The sequence below is a fragment of the Centropristis striata genome, chromosome 13, assembly GCF_030273125.1.
Source record: "Centropristis striata isolate RG_2023a ecotype Rhode Island chromosome 13, C.striata_1.0, whole genome shotgun sequence".
Lineage (NCBI taxonomy): Eukaryota > Metazoa > Chordata > Actinopteri > Perciformes > Serranidae > Centropristis > Centropristis striata.
In genome coordinates this window covers 7,239,962-7,263,844 of record NC_081529.1, presented here as the reverse complement: position 1 = coordinate 7,263,844, position 23,883 = coordinate 7,239,962, and the positions used below count along the sequence as shown (strand labels likewise).

Below are 23,883 nucleotides of genomic sequence, written 5' to 3'. Positions count from 1 at the left end.
TGCATTACCGCCACCAATTGGTTTGGAGTGTAATACCAGTGAGGATAATGTAGGATACAATATTTCAAAGAACAGTACATAAATACATTAATTTTAAAAACCGTACATCATCTTAATCATGTTTATTATTCCTCAAAAATAATCATTTTAGTAAAACTCTTGAGTTCCTTTGTAAAATATCAATGAGTAAAAATTTCACCCACTTCACCAACAGGGAAAACAACTCAATTGCTTTTGCATCTCTGGTAGCCCGCAGACGTATCTTACTTCATTGGAAGGATAAGAATCCTCCCTCCCCGAACTCTTGGCTAAAGGATCTAATGTCATTTCTACACTTAGAAAAAATCAAGTACAGTATTAGGGGGTGCTCCGACAACTTTTATAAAACTTGGAATCCCATTCTTTCCCTAATTGAGTCTATTTCATTGTTAGATGATTAACATAGATGGTTCTAATTAAGATAAATTAATATAACTTTTAAATGGCCAGTAATTGTTTTTAGTATACTGATTTGGTGGTCAAACTCTAGGCACAACATATACAAATTGTTATAGCTATTTTGTTTGTTTCTCTAAGCATTCAGTAAATCTCCTCTAAATGTCCCTTTTTATTTTATTTATTTATTTAGTATTATTATTATTTGTTTGGTTTTATGTGTATGTATATGTATGTATGTCTATATGTATATTTTTACTTTTATTTTTCGTTTTTTTTATTATTGTTTATTTGGCTACCGTTCACCCCTCCTGTTTTTCTTTGAGGGGGAGAGAGTTGTATTTTCTCATTATCATTACTATTTATTGTTTTTTGCTTATTTTATGTGAATGTAACTCTCTGGTTCGGGGGGCGGGGGGTTGTTCTAAAAGGGGGGAAAATGGGTGAATTGTACCTTTTCTGATTGAATATGTATTATGTCCTGACAACCCAATAAAGATATATATGAAAAAAAAAAAATATCAATGAGCTTGAACTCAGTGGTGGAATGTAACTTAGTACATTTACTCTATTTACATCTACATTTACTTAAGTACAATATTGAGGTGCATGTATTTTACTTGAGTATTTCCATTTTATGTAACTTTATACTTTTACTCGACTACACTTCGAGGCAAATGTTGTACTATTTACTTCACTACATTTGGCTGACAGCTTTAGTTACTTTTCAGGTCGCGTTTAACATAAAAAAACATGATAAACTTAAAGCGATTAGACTTTTTTTTTTTTTTTTAAATTTAACTTCATAACAAAAACGCAAAAACAACAATGAGACTACCATAAACAGCTCTGACCATAAACAAAAAATAATTAATAAAATATGTAAATCGTTAACTGAAATATTTTCTATAACCAAGGTGCAACCTATTTAGGTTAATAACAACAATGAATTATTGTAGCATAAATCGTTTACATATAAGTACCAATTCAACCAAACAGATAAAAGGCCCAAGGGTTTGCAATAAATACATTAATAAAACTGGTCAATACACGATAGAGGTGTGTGTGAGAGCTAGCACAAGAAGAGAAGAAAAAAGGTATTCTTAAATGAATTATTTATTTTACATGAATGAAGGTGAGAAGAAATTTGCCTAAAGAGATTATAATATATCACCATATCCTTTATTATCATTGTTATAATAATAACAACAGTATTATATTATTATTATTATTATTATTATTATTATATAATATTATTATATTATTATTATTATTATTATTATTATATTATATTATTATATATTATATAATAATAATAATAATAATAATAATAATAATAATAATAATAATAATAATAATAATAATATTAAGCAGACCATAGTGTCAGACATTTATTTAGGCATTTTATATAAACTCATTCAGATAACGTTCAGGCTCAAACAATGATGACTATTATTATATACTCATTATTGATATTATCATTATTATTATTATTATTATTATTATTATTATTATGACAGACAGTATTTCCCTCAAACTAGATGTAAAATCCCAGTCTATGTGTTAAAGGATGGTCAAAGGCATAGACTGGGACAGTTGTAGTCCAGTTGAACTACAAGTCCCTTGTCTCCCAGCTCTACAGTCATCAAGTCGTGTAGTGTGCTGGATTTGGTTTTGAACACTAGGAGCGAGCGGGAGTGTGTGATAACTGGACTGGATTCAATAAGCAGAGCAGTGTTGTGGTAATGGTGATATTGTTTTTCTGCTGGGAGTAGACTAAGTAATGGCTTAGAGTTTCTGTAATGACAGTCTGAAAGCTGGGGCTGGAGGGTCCAGACTAGCTGCTGTGTAGTTAACGTCAGTCAAGGGTTTTCAGGCCGAGGACAGCCACGCTCTGTCATACTTACCACTGCTTGCTAACATGTTAGCTGTCTCCATTTTCCATTTAGGATCTTATAACAACCGGACTAACTTTGTTAAGTGTCCGGCAAACACGTAATGTGTTACTAAACAGACAGCTGTCATTAACGGCTAAACCAGCTCCACTGGCATCAAACCGTTTTGGCGTGTTAGCATAACGGTAGCAGCACTCGGCTAATGCTAACCGCCGGCTGCTAACGGGAAAGTCCACCCCAAAACAACATTAAATACTGATTGGTGTAGGTCGTGAAATCAGTTTGTATTGAACCTGTCAACTGTCCCTGTTTGTTGAAGGATCATGTCTGTATACTTTTCAACGTACAGGGAGGCATGATCAAATCTATAAATTAAATCTGAGCTGCAGGCAATATCGCAGAGCAGATGTAAATATAATTTTAGGGTGGATTGTCTCTTTGCGAGAACAGCACTTTCAGCAGATTTTTGTCCAGTGGAAAGGTGAACTAAGCTTTTCAGAAAAACACATAGAAAAAGCCGGACTGTCCATACATAACTATGTTTTAAATTTTGAATGACTCTATTAGGTGGTCAGTGTTTTGGTTATGAAATGGTAATAAGTGCTACCTTTGTGGCAGGGGTAACAAACTCACTGGGCTCCAGGATTGTCAAGAATCAGAGTTAAAAATGTCAGTCGTGTTTGTCTCACAGGTGTCCCAATGGCGACAGACATTGTTGCACAGTTGGCCGACTCTCTGGCCAAGGCTGGTGTAGAGGATGGAGAGCTGAGCTACAAAGGCCAGGGAAGAAAGCTGGATGATGCCAAGTCAGGTGAGTGTCAGACACCACCGAGCTTACTGTGCAGGAAACACTGACTCTAATAAGCTCAGGCTTGAGCTAACTTAAGTATGGGTTTTAATGGTTTTTCATTAAGACATCCCAACTTTCACATCACTCTCTCTCAACCCAAACCCCTTATCCTGTCTACAGTGGAGGAGATGGTTAAGGAGATCCAGGACTTTGAGGATTTACAGGCGCTGAGGTTGGAGGGAAACACCGTGGGTGTGGAGGCAGCAAAGGCCATCGCCAAGGCCCTAGAGACAAAGAGCAAGTTCAAGGTTTGGATGGTTTATTCTTCATTTTAGAAACTGTAGCCTGGAATGGTTTGGTATTTTTGCTTGATAAATTTCACCTGGTCTATAAACTATTTTCTGTCTGACCAACACAACAAAATCCAAAACCTAAAGATATTTAATTTGCTATCACATCAAACTTGAGTAATAAGACTTATTAACAGTAACATTAACATATTATTAAAATATTGACAATATTGATTGTTTTTTCTCTTGATCAAATATAGCTGAGGGTTTTAAATGACTAGTTGCACTTTTTGGGATGGTAATTATTCAGCTGACATTGACACTGTATTTTTATTCTCTCTCTTTCAGCGTTGTTATTGGAGCGACATGTTCACGGGTCGCCTGCGCTCTGAGATCCCACCTGCCCTGGTAATGCACTTCTTCCTTAGTATTAACGTTCTTGTGAAAGCAAGTTTATGCTTCCAGTCAAAACTTGTTGAAATATTGTACACATGCCATGTTGGGCTGTACTCCTGCATAATTACAAAGCTGTTACTATATTGTTTGTGTCTTTTGCCATACTGCCCTTTATTTTGTCTCCGTCTCTTGTTTTGTAGAACTCACTGGGTGATGCTCTGATGCTGGCGGGTGCCAGGCTGACTGTTTTAGACCTTAGTGACAACGCATTTGGACCAGATGGGGTGAAGGGCATTGAGAACTTGCTCAAGAGCACCGCCTGTTACACATTAGAGGAGCTCCGGCTCAACAACTGTGGCATGGGCATCGGAGGAGGAAAGGTAAGTCGTGGGAACCCCCCCTTTTTAAGATTATTTGATTGGCATTTCTCTTTATTTGATGGTGAGAGAGACAGGAAAAGCCAAGGTGGAGAGGGGATGACATGCAGCAAAAGGTCCTGGGCCTTAATGGTACACTGTTAGGTCATATATACTCAGTGGTTGTGTTATAAGATACACCAGTAGAGTCTAATTAAATTAAATACAACTGTTTTGGTAAAGTCTACTGCAATTTCCAGTTTAAGTGCACAAATAGACACACAGTGTCAGTAAAAGTAAATTGTGAATGAAGTGAAAGCATTGAAAGAAGAGCGTTCAGTTGAAGACCAAGGGTCAGTTAATGTGTTGAAATCAGTTAAATTGCTGTTTGAGTAAACCATGAAAACAGCTGAGGAGTAAAAAGATGAAAGCTGTTCGAATGAGATTTGAGGAATAAAATGTCAGCTGATGTCTGAGCTGTTAAACCTCTGGCCATGACATCAGTTGGTTTCTGAAAGAAGAAAGTCCTAAATTTTCTGGTTAATAATATTGAATGGCCATAATTCAGGGACAAGTCATTAAATTGTTTCTCAGATAGTTGTTCAAACCTGTCATGACACCTGTCAACACACTTCACTTCTCGGTTGATTTATTTTCCAGGTTGAAGCAAACATACAGGAGTTCATCAGTTCTCTCTCATGCTCTGATAATAAAAAAAACTTCCTGGTGCGTCATCTGACATTGACACACCTGTTACCTTCGTATCATTTACTGCCTTATCTGGTGCTAGTGCCCCTAGTGTCTACAATGAAGTAAAATAAATACAACACGTGGAAACATAACAAATAATAATGAAATTATTAAAACTAAAAGAGAGATTTTTTTTTGAAAAAGTTTTTAATTTCTTGGCGGCAGCTGGAATGAAAAGGGATTTTTCATAAAAATACACTAAACATTTAGGTGTGTGTTTCTGGACTTCTCAGATCTTGGCTGCCTCGTTGACCCAGTGCTATAAGAAATCCAGTGCAGAGGGCGCCCCCCTCGGTCTGAAGGTGTTTGTTGCTGGGAGGAACCGCCTGGAGAACGATGGAGCCACTGCCCTCGCTCAGGCTTTCCAGGTACAGGACTGACTGCGCCTAAACACAGAGAAGTCTGTTGTGATGGGGAATGCCACATTGTCACATAATGCAGTGTGACAACCATTGTGAGAGATTTCTTCTCAGTTTGTAATTCTGGTGCACTTTGCATAATTTCTTTCAGATATTGATCTCCGACTAGTTTATATGTCTGCAGCTCTTATTGTCAGTTATTTGACCAATAGCCCTAATGCACTCTTATCAACAAACTGCTGCTGTTCTCTGTGGCTGCATAGGAAGACTAATCTAACGACTTTAATTTGTGTTCCCAGTTAATGGGCAGCCTGGAGGAGGTTCACATGCCCCAGAATGGCATCAATCACCCTGGTGTGACCGCTCTGGCCACAGCCATGCAGCACAACGCAGGCCTCCGCATCCTCAACCTCAACGACAACACCTTCAGTGAGAAGGGGGCTATCGCCATGGCTCAGGTACGGACACAACATATTGATAACATGACTGTTGACAGTTGAAATGCTCCCTGACTGTTGGGTGATTTTTAGTACTTAATAATGTTATTTTGAATGACTACAGCAAGTTCAAGTGATCCTTACCCAGCTTCTTACCATAGATCTTTTAATCTTTATCCAACCAATTTAATAATGACTAAATCCACAGCGCACAAACTCAAAATATCAAGACATCAAATTTCTATTTTCTGCTATACCAATTTTTGTTTTTATCCTGTTTGACCAACACAAACATTTTTAAAGACTGATGAACTTTGTAGAGAGCAGCACACGTAATTAAACATAAATTGTGTTGATATCAATATGCAACATCGTTAATGACAAAACACAAGAATGTCTAATTGAGTTTAGAATGTCCAACTCTTTCTTTATTTTCATCCCCTTCTACATTGTCTTCACATCTGCCACCCTCTCAAATACACACACACACACAAACACACCCACACAAATACGCACTGCACAGCCAGTGTGACAACAGTCTTCAGGTCAGATAATTGTGCTACTATAATGCATAAAGATTGTTGGGCTCTTAATACACATGTTTGCATGTTGGATCTGATAACTGAGGGAATGAGCACAGTCAAGAGAACCTTTCCTAATCATTCAACCTGTGTTTATAATCATAAAATGACAAGATAAAATCTTATTCGACAGAAACTTAACTCGAATGACAATTGTTTTTTTGCAAGATTAGATTGACTGTGAAGTTTTATGGAGAGAAATAATTTTTACTAAAACTATTAAGGATAAAAATGAATACAATGTGACAAACGAATAAGCTGTTTTGTCTAAAGACTAAATATAAAATAGTTGACAAAATTAACACAGAACCTGGTGAAGTTTTTTACCTTTAGCAGTGAAATAAGTTGTAAAATCCATTGTCTATGTAGAAAAGTGAGTAGATGGAAATAGTTCCGATGGATAAATAAGTAAGTACAAATGTGTGTGTGTGTATATAGATGTGTATATAGATGTTATAAATGCTGGAGAATAACTTAACTTTTAGGATAAGATCGTAATGTCAATTTTAGTTTATTAAAAAAAAATATATATATATAACAAAGCCACCAATTTGTCTGTCACCATCAGTCTAACTACAGTTCTGCTAATACATATTTTTCAGTCTTTAAAGCTGTATAAATAATATCTGTGTCCTTTCACAGGCCCTGAAACACCTGCGCAGCATCCAGGTGATAAACTTTGGAGACTGTCTGGTGCGGCCAGCAGGAGCCATAGCTATTGCAGAAACTGTATCAGAGGGACTTCCGATCCTCAAGGTGAGTGAGTCGTCCACTATTCTACTGCCCCCGCGATCCGACCGAAGCTGTCGCTACCTCTCAAAATAATAATTTGTTATACTTGCAGGATTTAACTGAGCATAAGTAGCTGCGTTAAACATGGTCACGCAGACCACTGAACGTTGATCAGTTCTAACCTACATTTATTCCGAAAGTTATTTTCCTAACTTGTGTTAGACATTTTTCCTTCTTTCTGATGAAATATTTTGTAACTTTTTTACAGGAACTGAATCTGGCATTCGGTGAGATCACAGAGGAAGCTGCTCTGGCTGTGGCACAAGCAGTCAAGAACAAAGACCAGCTGGAGAAACTTGACCTAAATGGTAAAAAGCTGCAAAGAGCTAACTCTACTCTTCACATATCTACCTATTTAGTTCTTTTTTAGTATCTTTAGCTTTATTTTTGTTCCACTAAGTGTGTTGTATAAAATGATCTCATTGGTTTTCAGGTAACTGTCTTGGAGAGGATGGCTGCAAAGTTCTGAAAGACGCCATGGAAGGAATGAACATGGGCGAGCTGCTAGGATCACTCAGGTAATCCGGCATACTTTAGCTTCTGTGGTGTATTCAATTAAATGCTGTATCCTTTCTCTGTACCTGTCTATCCTGATGTGGATCATAGGGTCCTGGAACCTAACCCATCATGCACACGAGGACAGGCTGCAAGTCAATGACAGATTTAACACTCATTAACACAAAGCTCAAGTTAGAGTCTCCAGTTCAATAGAGCAGAGATCTGCAAACTCCACATAGAAAACCCAAAACCTTCATCACGTGAGGTGACCGTGTTAATCACTGAGCCATTGTGTCACCCCCTCATTTTTTAGCATGCTTTGTTATTATTTCATGTGTTTCTAAACACAGCTCTTCCCACTGACATAAAATCTGTCAAGCAGCACCATGTAAGCCTGCTTCATGAAACCAACTGAAGAGAAATAAGTCAAGCTATAAATCCCGTTTTGCTTTAAGTCTAATGACTATTGACTTATTGACATTTTTGGATCAAAGGTTAATTCATATTTGCCCACCATAACCTTCCTTGTGTTTTATGTAAATCCCATCCGTGCTGTTGACAACATTTTAAGTGTCTGCGGCTGATAGCATCACAACTGCAGCCGGTGAACTGAGGCAATCTGCCCCTCAATGACTTCACACATGGTTTTGTCACAATTATTCAAAAATTTGCATTTCATCCAAGAATCCTGACTAAAAAACAGTGTTTGTAATTTTCCTCAGTGACGACGAGGGCGAGCCAGAGGATGATGATGAGGACGAAGATGAAGATGACGAAGAGGAGGAAGATGACGAGGATGTGGATGAGGAGGAAATAGAGGAACTAGATGAGGAAGAGGAAGAAGAGGAGGAAGAGGAAAGCAATGGTATCAAGGTAAGATAGATGAAAAAAAATATGCCAAAAATATATCTACTATTAACACCATTATTTACTTCAAGTCAAGACTATTGTTTGTTTGAAAGGATACAAGGTGTCACACTCCTGCTCATTGTAGTTGAATGTGTCAGTAGGTTAAGCAATGACCAAGAAACTCATTTTGCATAAAATATTTTGTAGCAAGAGCTGAAACACTGGACCTTTAGCACACTTTACCACTAGGTGTCACACTTGACTCAGCAGCCTCTCCTGAGTAAAAATATTGGCCCTCATTTATCAAACGAACGTAAAAACCAGCGCAGATCTGAGCTTATATATCGTCTTACAACAGGGTTCACATGTGATTCATCAAAGGTTCGTATCTCTCCAATCAGAGCGTAAATGTGGCGGCTGGAAACAAGAGTCATTTAAATATCACTCCCTAATATATACTCGATTCAGAGGCCTCGCCCCGAGAGTTTCCGACACCGACGGACACAATACGGCCAAAAAGATAATTCCTTTTTTTAAGTCCCATTTATTAGCAAAGTGCATCGTTACAAGTAACAACAGGATCGAAATACACATTTTACAGAAATACTCAGACAGAGGTTTATGAAATAAAAGTACTTATAGTTATAAACTCAAACAAGTTTAGTGAATATTTTACATTTGGAGCACAGACTTAAAGTTTTCACAGACTTTTGGTTGCAGCCAGGAGGTAAACAATGTAAAAGTCAAACAGCTGCAACAGAACAAACTGGTTTTGTTTGGCAGCAAAAACAGTGAAAAGGAAGGAAATCAGTGGTGCTGTCAGCAGAGAAGCAGTGGACCATTCAACTCCCGTCAGAAGACAACAACATTTAATAGCCTCGACTAGTAGCCTGATAAAAGAATTTCACAGTCGCAGGATGTATTTATTTTTAATGATGTTTTAATGATAAATGATGTAGCCTAAACATGCTTTGGTTTGACACCATTAAAAAAAAAAAACACGGCAGAGTTTTATCAGCTCCAGCCATCAATACAATAGTCTAATAACAATTCTCCGACTCAGATGTGTGGACTTCACGCTGACTCAAATTTGCGTACATGAGCTGAGAGCAGCTGATTGTACCCTCCGCTCATGTCCAAATTAATAAATGCTGAGCCTTCGGTAGAAATTATCATACGCCCACTTAACGCTCACTGTCTGTCGCACGTTGGTTTGATAAATGAGGGCCAATGAGACTGAATGAGCCCACATATAAGAATGTGGTGATTCCAGTCATATTAGTGGTACTAAATCTGCTCTAAGCTGGTTTGCCAACTGCCTATAAACACTAAAAGGTAAATAAGTCTTGTTTTTTTTTTTGCCTCACCTCTTGTCAGCTTCTAATCCTAAATGTTGCCATATTGGTACAGTTAGGACTGCTCATCGTATCATCCCAAAAAACACATGTTCACTGTGTGCATCCTGCCCACTCAAATCTCAAATCACAGCCACTAGTGGCTCCATGAGTCTAAACAAGCATAACATTATGTTAAATCACATTGTCAAAATGCTTATTACTAACACAATACAAGTTAAATTTAGCACAGTTTCAATTGCCAAAACATGTCATAATGACAAGTTCAGCTGTTAGCATAAAATAAAATTTGTTTACACTCATGCAGTGGATTGGACAAGCAAAAATGGAATTTTAACCAACTATACTGTGACTCGAAACGGCAAAAAGAAAGGCAAACATTTGAAATGTATTTTTCTATAAATTAAAATGTATAATAAATTAAAATATAGTATAAATTATTATGTATATGTATTTTTCTTTCACCTTCCCGTTAATTAGGAGCATGTGTTGCTATTTTGATATTGCTGTTGTGTCTACATTTTATAGCACAACAAAGTCTTTGTGTTGACTAGGTGACATGACGTTCAGTCTAAAGGTCATGCTAGCTGTTGTTCTATGAACATTTATGTTTGGCATTATGGTTTAGACGTTCTTACGTCTCCCCCTCTTAGTTGTCCACCCCTGCATCAGCACCCCGGCCGCCAGACGTCTCCTCCTTCCTCAGCTTCCCGTCTCCAGACAAACTGCTCAAACTGGGAGCCAAGAGAGCGTTGATGATCGAGCAGCAGGTAAACGGAAGACTCCACGACCATATAGACACCAGTAACCAAAGAACCGTATCAGTCTGTTCATGAGAGGTACTGAAGACTAAAAGATGTTTTTACTGGGATTACATGCAACTAAATTTCAACTTAATTTAAAAATGTTTGTGTTTAGTCTTTGCTGACGAACAAAGGATGAATCTGTTTGATAATGTTTCTTTCTTTTTCTTTGTCTAGGTGGATGTGACAGATGCTGCAAAAACAGCTGAAGCTTTCCTCAAGATCGCCTCCGTGTACAAGGAGGAGAATAATGATGTAAAGAATGCAGTTTTGGAGAGCATTGGTGAGATTCTTTGCCTGCATCAGTTGATATCATAGTTGTTATATGTGCACTTGTTGACACAAGTCCTTGACTAACGAGATAACTCAAAATGTTAGAAATTCATTTATGAAATTCAGTTCACTCCGAAACTAACAGCCAGTAAGCTTAGCTTAGCCCAAAGAGTGGAGACCAGGGGAAACAGCTAGCAGGGCTCTGTCAAAGGGCCATTTTTAAAGCTCATTTTTACTGCAGGGTGTCAATCTCCTATCGGAAACTCAGCAAGAAAGCAAATAAAGCAACTCTTCATAATGTTTAACTATTCTTTTACAGGGTTCAAGCAAAGTCTTGAAAGTTTGGAAAATGCTTAATATTATTCAGTTATGTTATGTTGGGCAGTCTGTGGCCTAGAGGTTAGGAATCGGGCTTGCAACTGGAGAGTTGCCGGTTTGAATCCCGGTGCTGACAGGTCTAGGACTGTCGTGCCCTTGAGCAAGGCACCTAACCCCCCTGCACAGCTCCCTAGGCGCAGTAATGTGCTGCCCACTGCTCCTTGCATGGTGTGTTCACTTGTGTGTAAAAAAGGATGGGTTAAATGCAGAGGTTGAATTTCCCCATTGTGGGATTAATAAAGTAATCTTCTTCTTTTTCTTCTTAATTACGGACATATTTCATCTCCAAAATCCATGTTATTATTCAAAAAATAGTCATGATCAGAACAAACAATCAGTTAATATAAGCTGATGGTGAAATAGCAAAGTGTCAACATACATTGATGGCTGAGGGTATCAATTTATTCTCTTAAATTTTGTAATTGCATTTATTAACACCATATTAGATGGGAGGCTTCAAAAATATGGTAATATTTGTTTTGGGTACTTTGAAAGTGCTTCAATTTTAGTTTCAAAACACTGCTCAACCCGTTTTTAACTTTATCCGTCAACAACTATTGTTCATCAGCTTGAAATTTCATGTCACCTCTGTCTTGACCAAAGATGAAGCATTTCTAATGACTGAATTGTGTTGTGGTCTGTTAAAGCTTCTGCTTTTTACTTCCTTTATATCTTAACCAACATTTGCTGGTTAGGTTCTTAGCATGGGATATTTAAAAAATGTTTTTTGATGCTTCATTTCAGCCGTTAAGAGTCTGTGCTAACAACACACAGTTGTATTTTGTCTGTTTGTAATGACTTCTTGTTTTTTTCCCTCCCAGATGCTCTTCTGAAGAAAGCTTTTGCCACCCCGTCCTTCCAGGGCTACAACTTTGTATCATCTTTGTTAGTTCTGCTCGGACTTATCAAGGTATGCTTCATGTGCACATATTTCCTTTTCTGCATCTCTCTCTTTTGTCTTTTTCACTTCGCTTTCCACTGTTTCTAACACTTTTCTGTCCTCTCATCCTCACCCTCCACCCTCTGTCCTGTCCTCCTGGCTGCTCAGAGTGAGGACAAGGTGAAGCCTGTGCTTGTGGTTTCCGGCCACCTCCACGCCTTGGAGCACGTTGTTCGACAAGACTACTTCCCCAAAGAGAACGTGGCTGTGCTGGAGGCCTTCATGTCCCGGTAAGGGCGTGACAGAATGAGCCAATCAGCAGGCAGCTTCCAGGTACAAAATACCACCATTTCCATCCTATCGTCAAGATTGAAGCAAATAATGAATGTTTTTGCCCTTGGTGCACAGAGTAACGGTGGTGGACACTCTCTGGTGATTGCTCATTTTCCTGCTGGAATGGATTTATCAATTTATTTATTATTATTATTATGTTTTTTAATCAAACCTCAGTTCCAATGGACTAACATTTAACTTTTTGTCCCTATGACATAAATTAAGGCAAAATATTTTTGGTTATTCATAATAAACTTTAAAGACCCCATATTGTAAAGTGAGATTTCCATGAATCTTCTGATTATAAAGCAGGTTCAGGTATATAAATCAGCTATATAAATACTGTCAAAATATGAAAATGCTGCCTTTAAACAAGCCGTCAGCACTTCTGTAAGGTTGCGATGTCATAACTAGACTATATAGAAAAGTAGAAGTGAAATTGTGCATAAGGTGGAGACTCCGTTTAGCCTCAGAAACATATTTGGTGCTTTAGTGAATATTCACTGCAGCCTGTGTGCGATTGAGTCAAAAGCTAAAGAAACGTGCAACAGTGTAGCTCCCACATGTTGTTTTTTTACATGGACAATAGACCAATTATCTGTACATTAACATTGACACTGCACATGTATGCAGGTTGCAAAAAAAAGGGCCAATAAGAACTCACACAGAAAACTAACTAACTAACTAGCAAAAACGACTACATTGTCACTGACTTTTTCTTTATTTTACTGTTGAAATGCTGTCTCGATATTATGACAGCTTGTCATTCTGGGATAGGCAAGTATATAAAAAATGTATATGTAAATGCATAAAATCATAATATATTTTTATGTATGAAAAATAAGACTTATATTTGTATCTTTTCGGGTTTGGCAGCCCACAGCACAATACGACATATTGAAAACAGATTTCAACTCTTCCTGTGATTTAAGTTTTCTCGTAAAGTCGACTTCTAGAGTGACATGCTCTGATAAGGGGTCTATACTTGTTAGTACAAACAAGGATCAACTCACTGTTTTTTTTTTTTGTTGTTTCATGGGATTTGTTATTAAAAGAGATATCCCAGACTTAACTTTGAGACTGATTTAAGTTCATGGATAATGTATTTTAATCTTTAGAGGTGTGTGTGTGTGTGTGTGTGTGTGTGTGTGTGTGTGTGTGTGTGTGTGTGTGTCTAGACTTCACCCTCTAACAGTGTGTTATCATTCACAGAAACAACAAGGCTCTGGAGTCATGCGGCAATGCCAGACACAGCCTCCAGTCAACACTGCAGAGAGTCAGGTCTGAGGGCTGAGGACAAACACACACAGACTGAACTTTGACTGATCACTGTTGGACCTTTGGAAAGCAGCACACACACAAATCAGAAGCAAATAAAGCAGAGCAGCACTTGAGAACAGACTCCTCACTGTGTCACTGCTGTCCTTCACACATTCAGCAACAAACCTCTTTCTGGACTCTGGACTGGACTTGAACGCTTTGTGTTTTGAAGTAGACTTATGCTTTTATGGTGTGGACTAACTGCAGTGCTTTGTGTACCGTATACTAATATAACCACAGAACGGCACTTTGGTGCAAACCACAAAAGCTTTGACCAGAATCGATCTGGGCTCAAAGCTTCAGCTGTGTACATTTTCTATTTCATATCTACATTTTACTATTCTCTTGTTTTATATTAAATGTTTATTGAATTCCATAATATGGTCAAACAATGGCGTTATTAAAATATGTATTGACTGATAAATATTATCAAAATAAGACTGTAAAGTACAATAGAACAATCAAAAGGGATGAAATATGATTAAATGTATATTCTGCCTTTTAAGGAAGCTTTTGGATTGATGTTGCAAAAAATAAAGCTGGTTTGAATGTTGGCTGCCTTTCACACTTTGCATATTAACTAAATACAATTTTTGTCAAAGAAATAAAGATTTGAAAGGAGTAACATGCAAAAAACAGCATAAAACATGAAAACTAAGTAACATTATGAGTTTTTATTGCACCAAAAAAAGATCTATTTTGTCTCTGCTCATTAACAGTGGATCCTTTTTTTGTCAATGGGAGTCGAAGAAGTAACAAGAATAGTCAGTTTATTAACTAATGTGCTCAATCTGACCAATGGATACAGTTACTCCCTGTTTCAGCTTCATCCTCAGACAGAAAATGTAAAGCCCGGGTGTTAATTTGCAGTGAGGGGGCTCAGGGATCAGGGGTCAGCGTAAAAGAATTTACCAAAGCCTTGTTTGTTAGCCTGCTGGAGCGCTGACAGTAAGTGCTGGACACACTTACAGAGTGAAATAAAAAAGACAGCGACAGAGGACCAAAGCCTTTACCGGCAGATTCACATATAATCTGCCTTTAGTTCATGTTACCAGGCTGCCTCTGACAGTGAGATTCCTTCAAGGTAAGCCACTTTTTGTTTTTTCTTCACTGAGTTTGGTTTTTCAGTGTATCCTCCAGTTTGTGATGGTTCTCATGCAGTTTTGAGATATTAAAAAAAAACTACATTAGTCTAATTTGTGGAAGCCCAGTTCCACCAATGTGATTAAAAAGGATATTGAAAATATCTGCAAGTCATTTTAATAAACTCTCCAAATAATGACCAGTGGTGGACGAACTATTCAGATCTCTTACTTAGGTAAAAGTACTAATACCACACTGTGAAACTACTCCACTAAAAGTAAAAGTCCTGCATTTAAAACTGAACTTAAAGTACAAAAGTATCAGCATCAAAACGTACTTAAACCTCAGGAGATTTTGGTTCAAATTTGTCAACTTGCTATGCATTCATTTCTGTCTCTGTTTAGCATCTTTCATTCTGTTCTTACATCACATGTATGGCTCCTTTTTGTCGACCCAAACTTAGCTATCAGTCAGATTTTTCATTTTATTTTAATTAACAAAGTATAAAGCTGCCAGGAACCGAAAATACAAGCAAAAGACGTGTCTATGGAAATGTACCTTTTTTTTCCATTTATACACACAAAAACAGCAGAAAAAATAATAAATAAAACTACAAAAGTGGACTCCAGAGGGTTAAAGTATCAAATGTAATGTACTTGTTATGCATGATGGACCCACTAAAATATATAGTTTAAATATATCACATTATTTGTCGTGATGTATTAATGTAAGCAGTGTTTTAATCTTGCAGGGCTTTTCTAAACTATGTGTACTGTTAGGAGGTTTATTTTCTAAAAATGTGTAATCATTTGAAATTGATCATGTTTTTTTATGAAAAAATCTTGACCTGAAAAGTAACTAAAGCTGTCACCTAAATGTAGTGGAGTAAAAAGTACAATATTTGTCTCTAAATGTAGTGGAGTAGAAGTATATAGTTAGATAAAAGTAAAGAACAAGTACCTCAAAATTGTACAGTACTTGAGTAAATGTACTTAGTTACATTCCAACACTGATAATGACTAAGCATTTACAAAAAACAACTTTTATATAATAATAAGAAACTTTCTAATTACTTAGTATCTCAAAAAAAAAATCAAAGTAATGATTTGGTATCTCTAAACATTGAAAACTATTCTCAAATAATTACTATTCTCAAAATAATGAAATGAAAATGAAAAACTTTCTTCAAATAATGACTTGGTGTCACGAAAAAACAAAACCATATCAAAATAATAACTTAATAACTAATAACTAAGTTTATAATGATATCAAATCAAATCAAACTTTATTTATATAGCACTTTTCATACATAGAAATGTAACACAAAGTGCTTTACAGAAAAAAAAAGAATAAGAATTAAAAACAGACAATAAAATGACAAAACCCACCCCTCCCTCCCCCACATACACATTTAGATAGATTAAGGGATCTGTTTTATTTCACCACAAGGCTAATTTTTCATTTTCTTTCTATTCACTGATTAAAATGTGCTTCAGTAATGTTCAGTTATCAATGTGTACAATGGAAGTTACCTAGTAGGTTATCATAAGTAGCACTTTGAACAGTGTAGCAATCATTATATATTACATTATATATACTTGTGACTGCTTACGCATACACAGAATGAGTTTAAACAGCAGCTTTGACTTTTTAATCATGTTTCTAACATGTTTTACTGGCACAGATGCTTTTCTTCTCTACTGCGGTCGTCCTGCTGGTTACAGCGCTGAGTTCACCTGTTAGAGCAGGAAAATGTCCCAGAGTGTGCAGCTGTGACAGCACCAAACTCACAGTCAGCTGCATCGGCAAGAACTTAACGGAGATTCCTCCGACTATCGATGAGGTGAGGAACTCAAATAAAAAGTGAAGTGCCTCCCTTTCATTTCACACAAGTGTTCTAGGAAAGAATCTTCCTCTTTCACTGCATGTCCTCTTCCTCAGACACATCCTCTATTCTGCTTTATCACTCACAGATTACACTGAAACTTGACCTGAAGAACAACAACCTGCAGGTGCTGCCCAGGGGCGCCTTCATGCTCGCACCTTACCTCACCCACCTCAACCTGCAGCGATGCAACATTGCTAAGGTGAAGGAGGGCGCTTTCCGGACCCTGGGGCGCCTGGTCTCCCTAAACCTGGCTTACAACAAAATAGACATCCTGTATCAGGTAAGAGGAGAGGACAGAAGTGCACTTTTTTTAAAAAATACTTTTATTTTTATCAGGGAGAAACATAGAAAGTTATTTCAGCACCATTACACACATACAGGGCTAAACAAAACCATGTACTTAAACAATTGTGCTAACATATTCACCCAGCTGTTACTCTCCCTTTCATTTTACAAAACACAAAATAGAAACAGAAATACTCAAACAACAGACACCACATTCACTCATCCCTCCAAGAGCAACAGGCACCACAAGCCATGTAGTAGAGATACTTAAAGCAGTTCAGGTCTCAGTGATCTTATATAACTGATCCACTTTGACCACCAACTCTCTCCATGATGTAGATTTCATGAACAGTTCCTTGCCAGTCCTCCAGTGTCTGTGTGTTGGGTTGTAGCCCTTTCCTTGTTATAGTTTTCTTTGCTCCAATCAGTAATATCTTCATTAGATATTTATCTGCTGTTGATTGAATATGTAGTAGAACTGCACTTTTATAGATTTACCTTTTCAGGTTATCTTATTTTCTCTCTCCCTTCCTCTCTTCCTCCTACCCCACTGTTGCAGGAGTCCTTTGACGGCCTCTCCTCCTTGAAGGAGCTGCACCTGGACCATAACCGTGTGGAGGAGATCCAGCCGGGAGCCTTCACACAGCTCGGTTTCCTCAACATGTTGGCCCTCACCAACAACCAGCTGGTTTACATCCCCAACATGGCCTTCCAGGTGCACTTTTTATCATCTAAAACTGATACAAATGTCAACAATGAATGAATATGTTTGGCAGTACGCTCACACAGAAATCTGACTCCTCTTCCAGGGCCTGCAAAGCATCAAGTGGCTTCGTCTCAGCCATAACTCCCTGAACAACTTGGCCCATGAGGCTTTCACTGGACTGTTCACCCTGAACCGCCTCAGCCTGGACCACAATGAGCTGCAGTTCTTCCCCACTCAGACTATGAGCAGGTGGGATTATTATGGATATCATACAAGAGTTAGTTTTATTTTTTATTAGGAAATAGTGCACATGACTCCTCAGCAGGATCACATTATGAATAAATGCAGCAGCTTTTTTTTCTCTGGGCCTAAATTGTTACATAATCAGGGGTAAAGGGTTTTTTCTCTGTAAGGGTTACCAACAGAAATTCACAATCTGTCCAGTCTGTTTATACAGCACTGATTGCATGTCTGGAAGAGGAATCCTTCCTCTGTTTCTCCTCTTGAGTTTTCTCACTTTTCTTCCATATAAATCCTTCTTGTGGTGTTTCTGTCTTATCCAAACTGGGAGACTAAGAACATAGAAAGTTCCTGATTGCAAAGATCATATGGCCCTGCTCTGGAGCAGGGTAAGCCTCAACTTTGTAGGGTTATCCCCTGAAATCAACTAAACACAGGGCTAAAATGTTGCCAGTGGCCTAAGGTTAACCTTGGGTTAACAACCTGTGTGAAAAGTGGTTAAATGATCCCAGTGTAAACTAAGATAAAGACAGCCCTGAGCTAATAATATTACTTTAACAGAGTTCAAGACTGCAAACTCTTGAGAGGCAACAGAGGGAAGAAACAGAACATAATGAAATGTCAAACTGCAGTAAATTTGTCAAAGGTTGTACATATCATTCAACTTTTTACTCTCCTCTCCTTGTAAAGACTTCCTGAGGTCACACGCCTGGACATGAGCCACAACCCCATGATCTACCTTGGGGAAGAGTCCGTCTCCATGGCGAAGCTAACACACCTCTACCTCGACCACATGTCCCTTCAGGACCTGTCAGATCAGGCTTTGTCCCGCTCCCCTCTCCTCTCCCACCTGGACCTCAGCCACAACCAGCTTCGTTACCTGGAGCCTCTCTCAGGCCCCAAACAGCTGACCAGCCTCAACCTGACAGGCAACCCAGTGTACTGTAACTGCTACATGCGGCCCCTGAGGCAGTGGGCGAGAGCCGGTGGTGTGAAGCTGCTGGGAGCCTGCGCTGGCCCTCCTCACCTCTCAGATGAGCCGCTGCAGGCCGTGGCTCCTCTGGATCTGCGCTGCCGCAGCAGGGGGGAGACGCTGCAGGACGAGTTTGAAGAGAACACAGGAAGCACCGCACCCCCACCCACAGCCAAGCCCAAGCAGAAAGTCAAGTGCCCACTGGACTGTGACTGTGATGTGAGTGTTTTACAGTCCACCTTCATCTAAGCTGCCTTCTTGGGAAAATGGCAGATTTTTAGATCGACTTTCTTTAATGTTTGCACTGTCAACATAATGAGATGCCAAAGAATGAAAGGATCAAAGCCACCGTGTTTTAATAATTGCATATAAACATATATCTATAGATGTGTTGCCATATTTATTAGCATGGTGGGGAGTAACTATATTGTCAAGTTATTCCACTACATGAATCTGGCAGTTATAGTTACTTTATTACATGATCTATTGTAATTGATTAAACTGCCGGACAGTATAAAGCTGTTAAAATGATATCTGCATGACATTTAAATGCTGTCTAGATGTTAATGCATTTATAATAGTCAAATACTTTAAAAATATTTGACAAAATAAAACAATTTTTATTGTATTTACAACAATATAATAACTTTGGGAGGTATCATTCTGTACGAAGCATACTTTAGTGTGAGTATATGATATTGGATGTATCTGCTGTTAACACTTCTGCCCTTTTTGCACAGTATTAGTTGAAAAATACAGAATAACTTTTTTTTCTTCTTTTTTTTGAAACAACTATAATTGTTCATTCATTCATAATCTGTAACCGCTTATCCAAACTCTACAGTCATAGAATAAATGATTAGACCACACTTTTTTTCTTTAATTTCTTGTTCATTTTAATGTCTGGTACAACTAAAGGTACATTTGTTTGGACAAATATAATGATAACAACAGAAATAGATCATAAGTTTAATTTAAGAGCTGATATCTAGACATTTAACATGGTTTTCTTGATAATAACCAAAATCATCATCAAGAAAACCATGAAAAATGTCTAGATATCAGCTCTTAAATTAAACTCTTATCAGCTTTTTTTGTTGTTATCATTATATTTGTCCAAACAAATGCACCTTTAGTTGTACCAGGCATTAAAATGAAAAAATAAGCAAGGAGAAAACAAAGGTCTAATAATTTTTTCCATGACTGTATACTATTAACAATGGATCATATGACTATTTGTATGTGTATGAGGTTGCTTGTAGTAACAAAACCACAGAGAGAATCCCAATTAAATTTTTAATATCCTCCCCAGATTGAAGCTCAGCATGCCACATGTGAGGGTCGGGGTCACACCAAAGTCCCGCGAGGCTTCCCCGCCAAGACGCAGCTGCTCGACCTCCGCAGCAACCACTTCCACTACCTTCCTGCTAACAGCTTCCCGGGAACCAGCCAAGTTGTTTCTCTTCACCTGGAGTTCTGCAAAATCCATGAAATCGAGGCCGGTGCCTTTCGGGGAATGAAAAACCTGTTTTATTTGTATCTTTCTGACAATGACCTCACATCCCTGGACTCCGGAGCCTTTGCTGGAGCCCCCGAGCTCACCTACCTTCACCTGGAAGGGAACCGACTGGTACAGTATCCAGGATCAGGTGAGTGAAGGGTCAAGTCTGGCTGTATGTCAATTATAACTGAAATAATTTACATTTGAAATATGTATGTAGACCAATGTATGTTTTTCATGATATGTCTCTTTGTGTCTCTCCTGTAGCTCTGGCACTCTTACCAAGTCTGTTTGTGTTACACCTGGAGCGAAACACCATCTCCAAACTAGAGCCCACTGGTCTGCTGGCCTCAGTAACCCCAAAACTCAGGGAACTTTACTTGACCAATAACACCATAACTGCTGTTGCCAAGGGTTCTCTGGGCTCTGCTTTCCTTGAGACACTTCACCTGGATTCAAATCAGCTAACAGAGATGCCCACCCATGCTCTGTCTGAGGCTCCGAACCTGGAGGAGCTCAAACTGTCTCACAACTCAATTCGCTGGGTGGGACCAAACGCATTCAAGCCAATATCCCAAAGTCTGAAGAGGCTGTACATGGATCAGATGGGCATGGAGAAGGTATGAGAAGCCAGCAGTGCCCTGTGCATCATAAACTTTATCATAATTATTATTACCTGTAGAAATATGTGAACGTTGTGACTGTGACTTCACCAACAAGTTGCTGAAAGTAATAAATAATAATAATAATACATTTTATTTGTAATGCGCATTAGAGGAAGGCTCTTTAGACCAGTCTGTCCAACCGTCTTGCATCTCTGTGTGTGATGCTGCCTCCCCAGCAGACTGCAGCATAAAACAACACACTACCACCACAGACTGATAAAACATCAGCAGCATCTTACTACAGATGTCCAGAGATCTCAGCTTATTTAAGAAAAATAGGCAGCTCTGCCCCGTTTTGTAGAGAGCGTCTTTGTTTAGGGACCAGTCCATCTTATTATCCAGGTATACATATATAGATACTTATATCTTGGCACCGACCTGAAGTCCGCTGTGTACAGTGTGAACAGGAATGGAGCCAGAACAGTGCCTTGTGGAGCCCCTGTGCTGCTCATTAATGTCCCAGAAACACAGTTCCCCAACCTGACATACTGTGGTTTTCCTGTCAGGTAATCTGTGATCTCACTGCTGTTTTGTTACTTGTTGGAGCCAGAAAATGTAAATGAAGGTTAAAGGGTCAGTAAGCAGAACTTCGTGGCATCTTGCGGTGAGGTTGTAGATTGCAACCAACTGAGTACCCCTCCCCTCATTCTTTTTCCAAGCATGTAGGAAAACCTATAGTGGTCTTCAGGTAAAATTAAAACATGAAGGGACCCCTCTAGAGCCAGTGTTGTTCTCTCGTGCCATATTTGCGTGAGAGGGCGGAGCTGGGGAGGCGGACATTAAGTAAACACTGGCTTGGTTAGTAAGGTGGACTCCTTACAGCTGTGTTTATAGCTGTGTTTCCAGCTGTGTTTCCATTAAAGTCAAATCAAATTTTGAAGCTAAATGCTAAAAAATGTGAAATGTCACATTAAAGAAAATGTGAATTAGGGACGCTTCCATCAACTGGTTTAGAGCGACTAAACAAAGTTTGGTCAGAAGATGGCGGTGTAATTGCAGTAGCCTAATCCGTCAGTAAACAGTAGAAGAAGAAGAAGAGATTGCACAGACAACTCTGGCCACCCACAGGGAGAATGGTCTTCAATTTGGTAACTCATAATTGTTCTTTCATGTCAGCTCGTCTTGACCGGCAGAGGGGAAACAGCTGATCAGTCATTTATGCACCTTTTTGAAGGTTTTATCTAATTTTGGTGTTTCCATCAATCCTTTCTCATGCAAATCTTCAAGTTGCGTTTAGAAATTAGTTGATTGAAACACGGCTAGTGCCTTGTACTACACTGAACAAGACATTTTTTAGCAAAAATGTGACAATTAACTTTCATGAAATGAAACACTTTATGAAAGACTCAAAGTTCTAGGATGAACCACACAGTAGACTGTAGATGTGAAATGAAGTATTTGATTAACTTTATTTACTGCACCAAGGCCACAAAATAAAATAGTACTTATTGCTGATCAGCTCTTTTTATTGTTACACCGTCCAGATGTCCAGGGATGCACTGGCTGGGCTGGGCCCCGGGCTGAGGACTCTGACTGTGAGAGGAAACCAGCTGGAGGAGCTCCCTGACCTGAGCCCTCTCACCGGGCTGGAGGTGGTCGACTTGCAGGATAACCCTCTGCTGTGTGCCTGTTCTCTGCTGCCACTACGCAGGTTGGTGCAAAGTTTCACTTGAAATTGTAAATCATTTGAAAAGTTATGCAACTTATTTACTAAAAGTGAGTTGTTTTTTTTCTTATGGTGTGGTTGGTTTTGAGATTGTGAACTTGAATCACTGCTGCTTAAGTGTTCCTAAGCTGTTATTGACAGCATGTATTTGATTGTCTCTGTTTCCCTCTGTCTTTCAGGTGGATTGAGAATGCAAGTTTGGAGGTGGACGCCACCTGTGGTAACCCTCCTGAGGTCAGAGGTCAGAAGGTCAGGGACGTCCAGGTGTTCATGTCCTGCCCAGAAAGCAACTCTCCTCCAGATGAGAACATTGTTGTTGCCCCCAAACCTCCAAAAGAAAAGAAACCAAAAGCCAGCCTCTCAAAGGCCCCTGGAGTCAAAGCTAGACCTGCAAAGCCGAAAGCCAAGGCCAAACCATCCAAGCAAAAGCCTCAAAGAAAACCTGTGGCACCAAACGTAACAAAGAACAAGAAAACATTGTAACAACTAAATGTAACAAATTAAAAGTGTGAAGATCCTTCTTTTTTTTATTTTTATTAAAGTGCGTAAGATTACAACTCTGTGTGGGCTTGTGTAGGAGACCTACATGCTACATTCATAAGACTCATTTGACACATGCAGGGTTGCTATAGGTGCTTTAAATCCTTGAGAACATTCGAAATTTCATTTGACATATTTAACATTAGATAGGATGCCAAGTGTAACAAACGTGACATTTTGAAACATAAAACTTTAGTGTTAGTGTGTAGAATTTCACAAAACATAATTTTGGTGGTTTATATCACAATAAAAATCAATTTAATGTGATAAGGATTGCAATAATGGGTATACTGTATGTTCTGTATATAAATATGTAATGTAATGTTGAAAATGCTTGAAAAGTGCTTGAATTTGACTTCTGAACATTAAGTTCAGACTGCCAAAGTCATCTCACAAGACTACATCAGTAATGAATGAAAAGTAAATAAATATTTACTTATGTACATACAGATAAACAGCGGATCAGTAAAGGTGATTAAAAGCTGCAATAAGATCACCATCGTGTTCTTTTTCGCGCTAAAGCTGACAGTTTGACCTACATGTATTGGTAAATTTACCAGTGGGAT

The 23,883-nt window shown here is 38.5% G+C and overlaps 2 protein-coding genes across 3 annotated transcripts; both read left to right on the top strand.

The window, feature by feature from the left end:
* The first annotated feature begins 2,052 nt into the window (after nt 1–2,052).
* rangap1a (RAN GTPase activating protein 1a) lies at nt 2,053–14,324 on the top strand. 2 transcript variants are annotated; one of them, XM_059347994.1, is made up of 16 exons: nt 2,053–2,177; nt 3,022–3,141; nt 3,301–3,428; nt 3,759–3,818; nt 4,007–4,186; nt 5,146–5,280; nt 5,571–5,729; nt 6,932–7,045; nt 7,290–7,389; nt 7,515–7,599; nt 8,302–8,452; nt 10,437–10,553; nt 10,764–10,869; nt 12,059–12,147; nt 12,286–12,407; nt 13,663–14,324. In XM_059347994.1, the coding sequence occupies exons 2-16, from the start codon at nt 3,030–3,032 to the stop codon at nt 13,742–13,744; spliced, it is 1,740 nt and encodes a 579-aa protein (XP_059203977.1). In that variant the 5' UTR covers nt 2,053–2,177; nt 3,022–3,029; the 3' UTR covers nt 13,745–14,324. The 2 variants fall into 2 exon arrangements, with proteins under 2 accessions (XP_059203977.1, XP_059203978.1); XM_059347995.1 differs by having other exon boundaries at nt 12,286–12,450.
* Nucleotides 14,325–16,537: 2,213 nt separating this feature from the next.
* Nucleotides 16,538–23,785, top strand: chadla (chondroadherin-like a). The gene is made up of 9 exons (XM_059348654.1): nt 16,538–16,696; nt 16,827–17,021; nt 17,586–17,741; nt 17,836–17,981; nt 18,663–19,164; nt 20,258–20,594; nt 20,714–21,066; nt 22,596–22,762; nt 22,957–23,785. Exons 1-9 carry the CDS (start codon nt 16,538–16,540, stop codon nt 23,258–23,260), a joined length of 2,319 nt encoding a protein of 772 aa, XP_059204637.1. The 3' UTR covers nt 23,261–23,785.
* Nucleotides 23,786–23,883: the final 98 nt, after the last annotated feature.

Bases quoted from the DNA above. Each gene is read 5' to 3' on its own strand.
- rangap1a (XM_059347994.1), top strand. From the start codon at position 3,030: ATGGCGACAGACATTGTTGCACAGTTGGCCGACTCTCTGGCCAAGGCT. The intron at 8,453-10,436 runs GTAAGATAGATG...TCCCCCTCTTAG, and splicing joins AGGAAAGCAATGGTATCAAG to TTGTCCACCCCTGCATCAGC. The intron at 10,554-10,763 runs GTAAACGGAAGA...TTCTTTGTCTAG, and splicing joins CGTTGATGATCGAGCAGCAG to GTGGATGTGACAGATGCTGC.
- chadla (XM_059348654.1), top strand. From the start codon at position 16,538: ATGCTTTTCTTCTCTACTGCGGTCGTCCTGCTGGTTACAGCGCTGAGT. The intron at 16,697-16,826 runs GTGAGGAACTCA...TATCACTCACAG, and splicing joins TTCCTCCGACTATCGATGAG to ATTACACTGAAACTTGACCT. The intron at 22,763-22,956 runs GTTGGTGCAAAG...TCTGTCTTTCAG, and splicing joins TCTCTGCTGCCACTACGCAG to GTGGATTGAGAATGCAAGTT.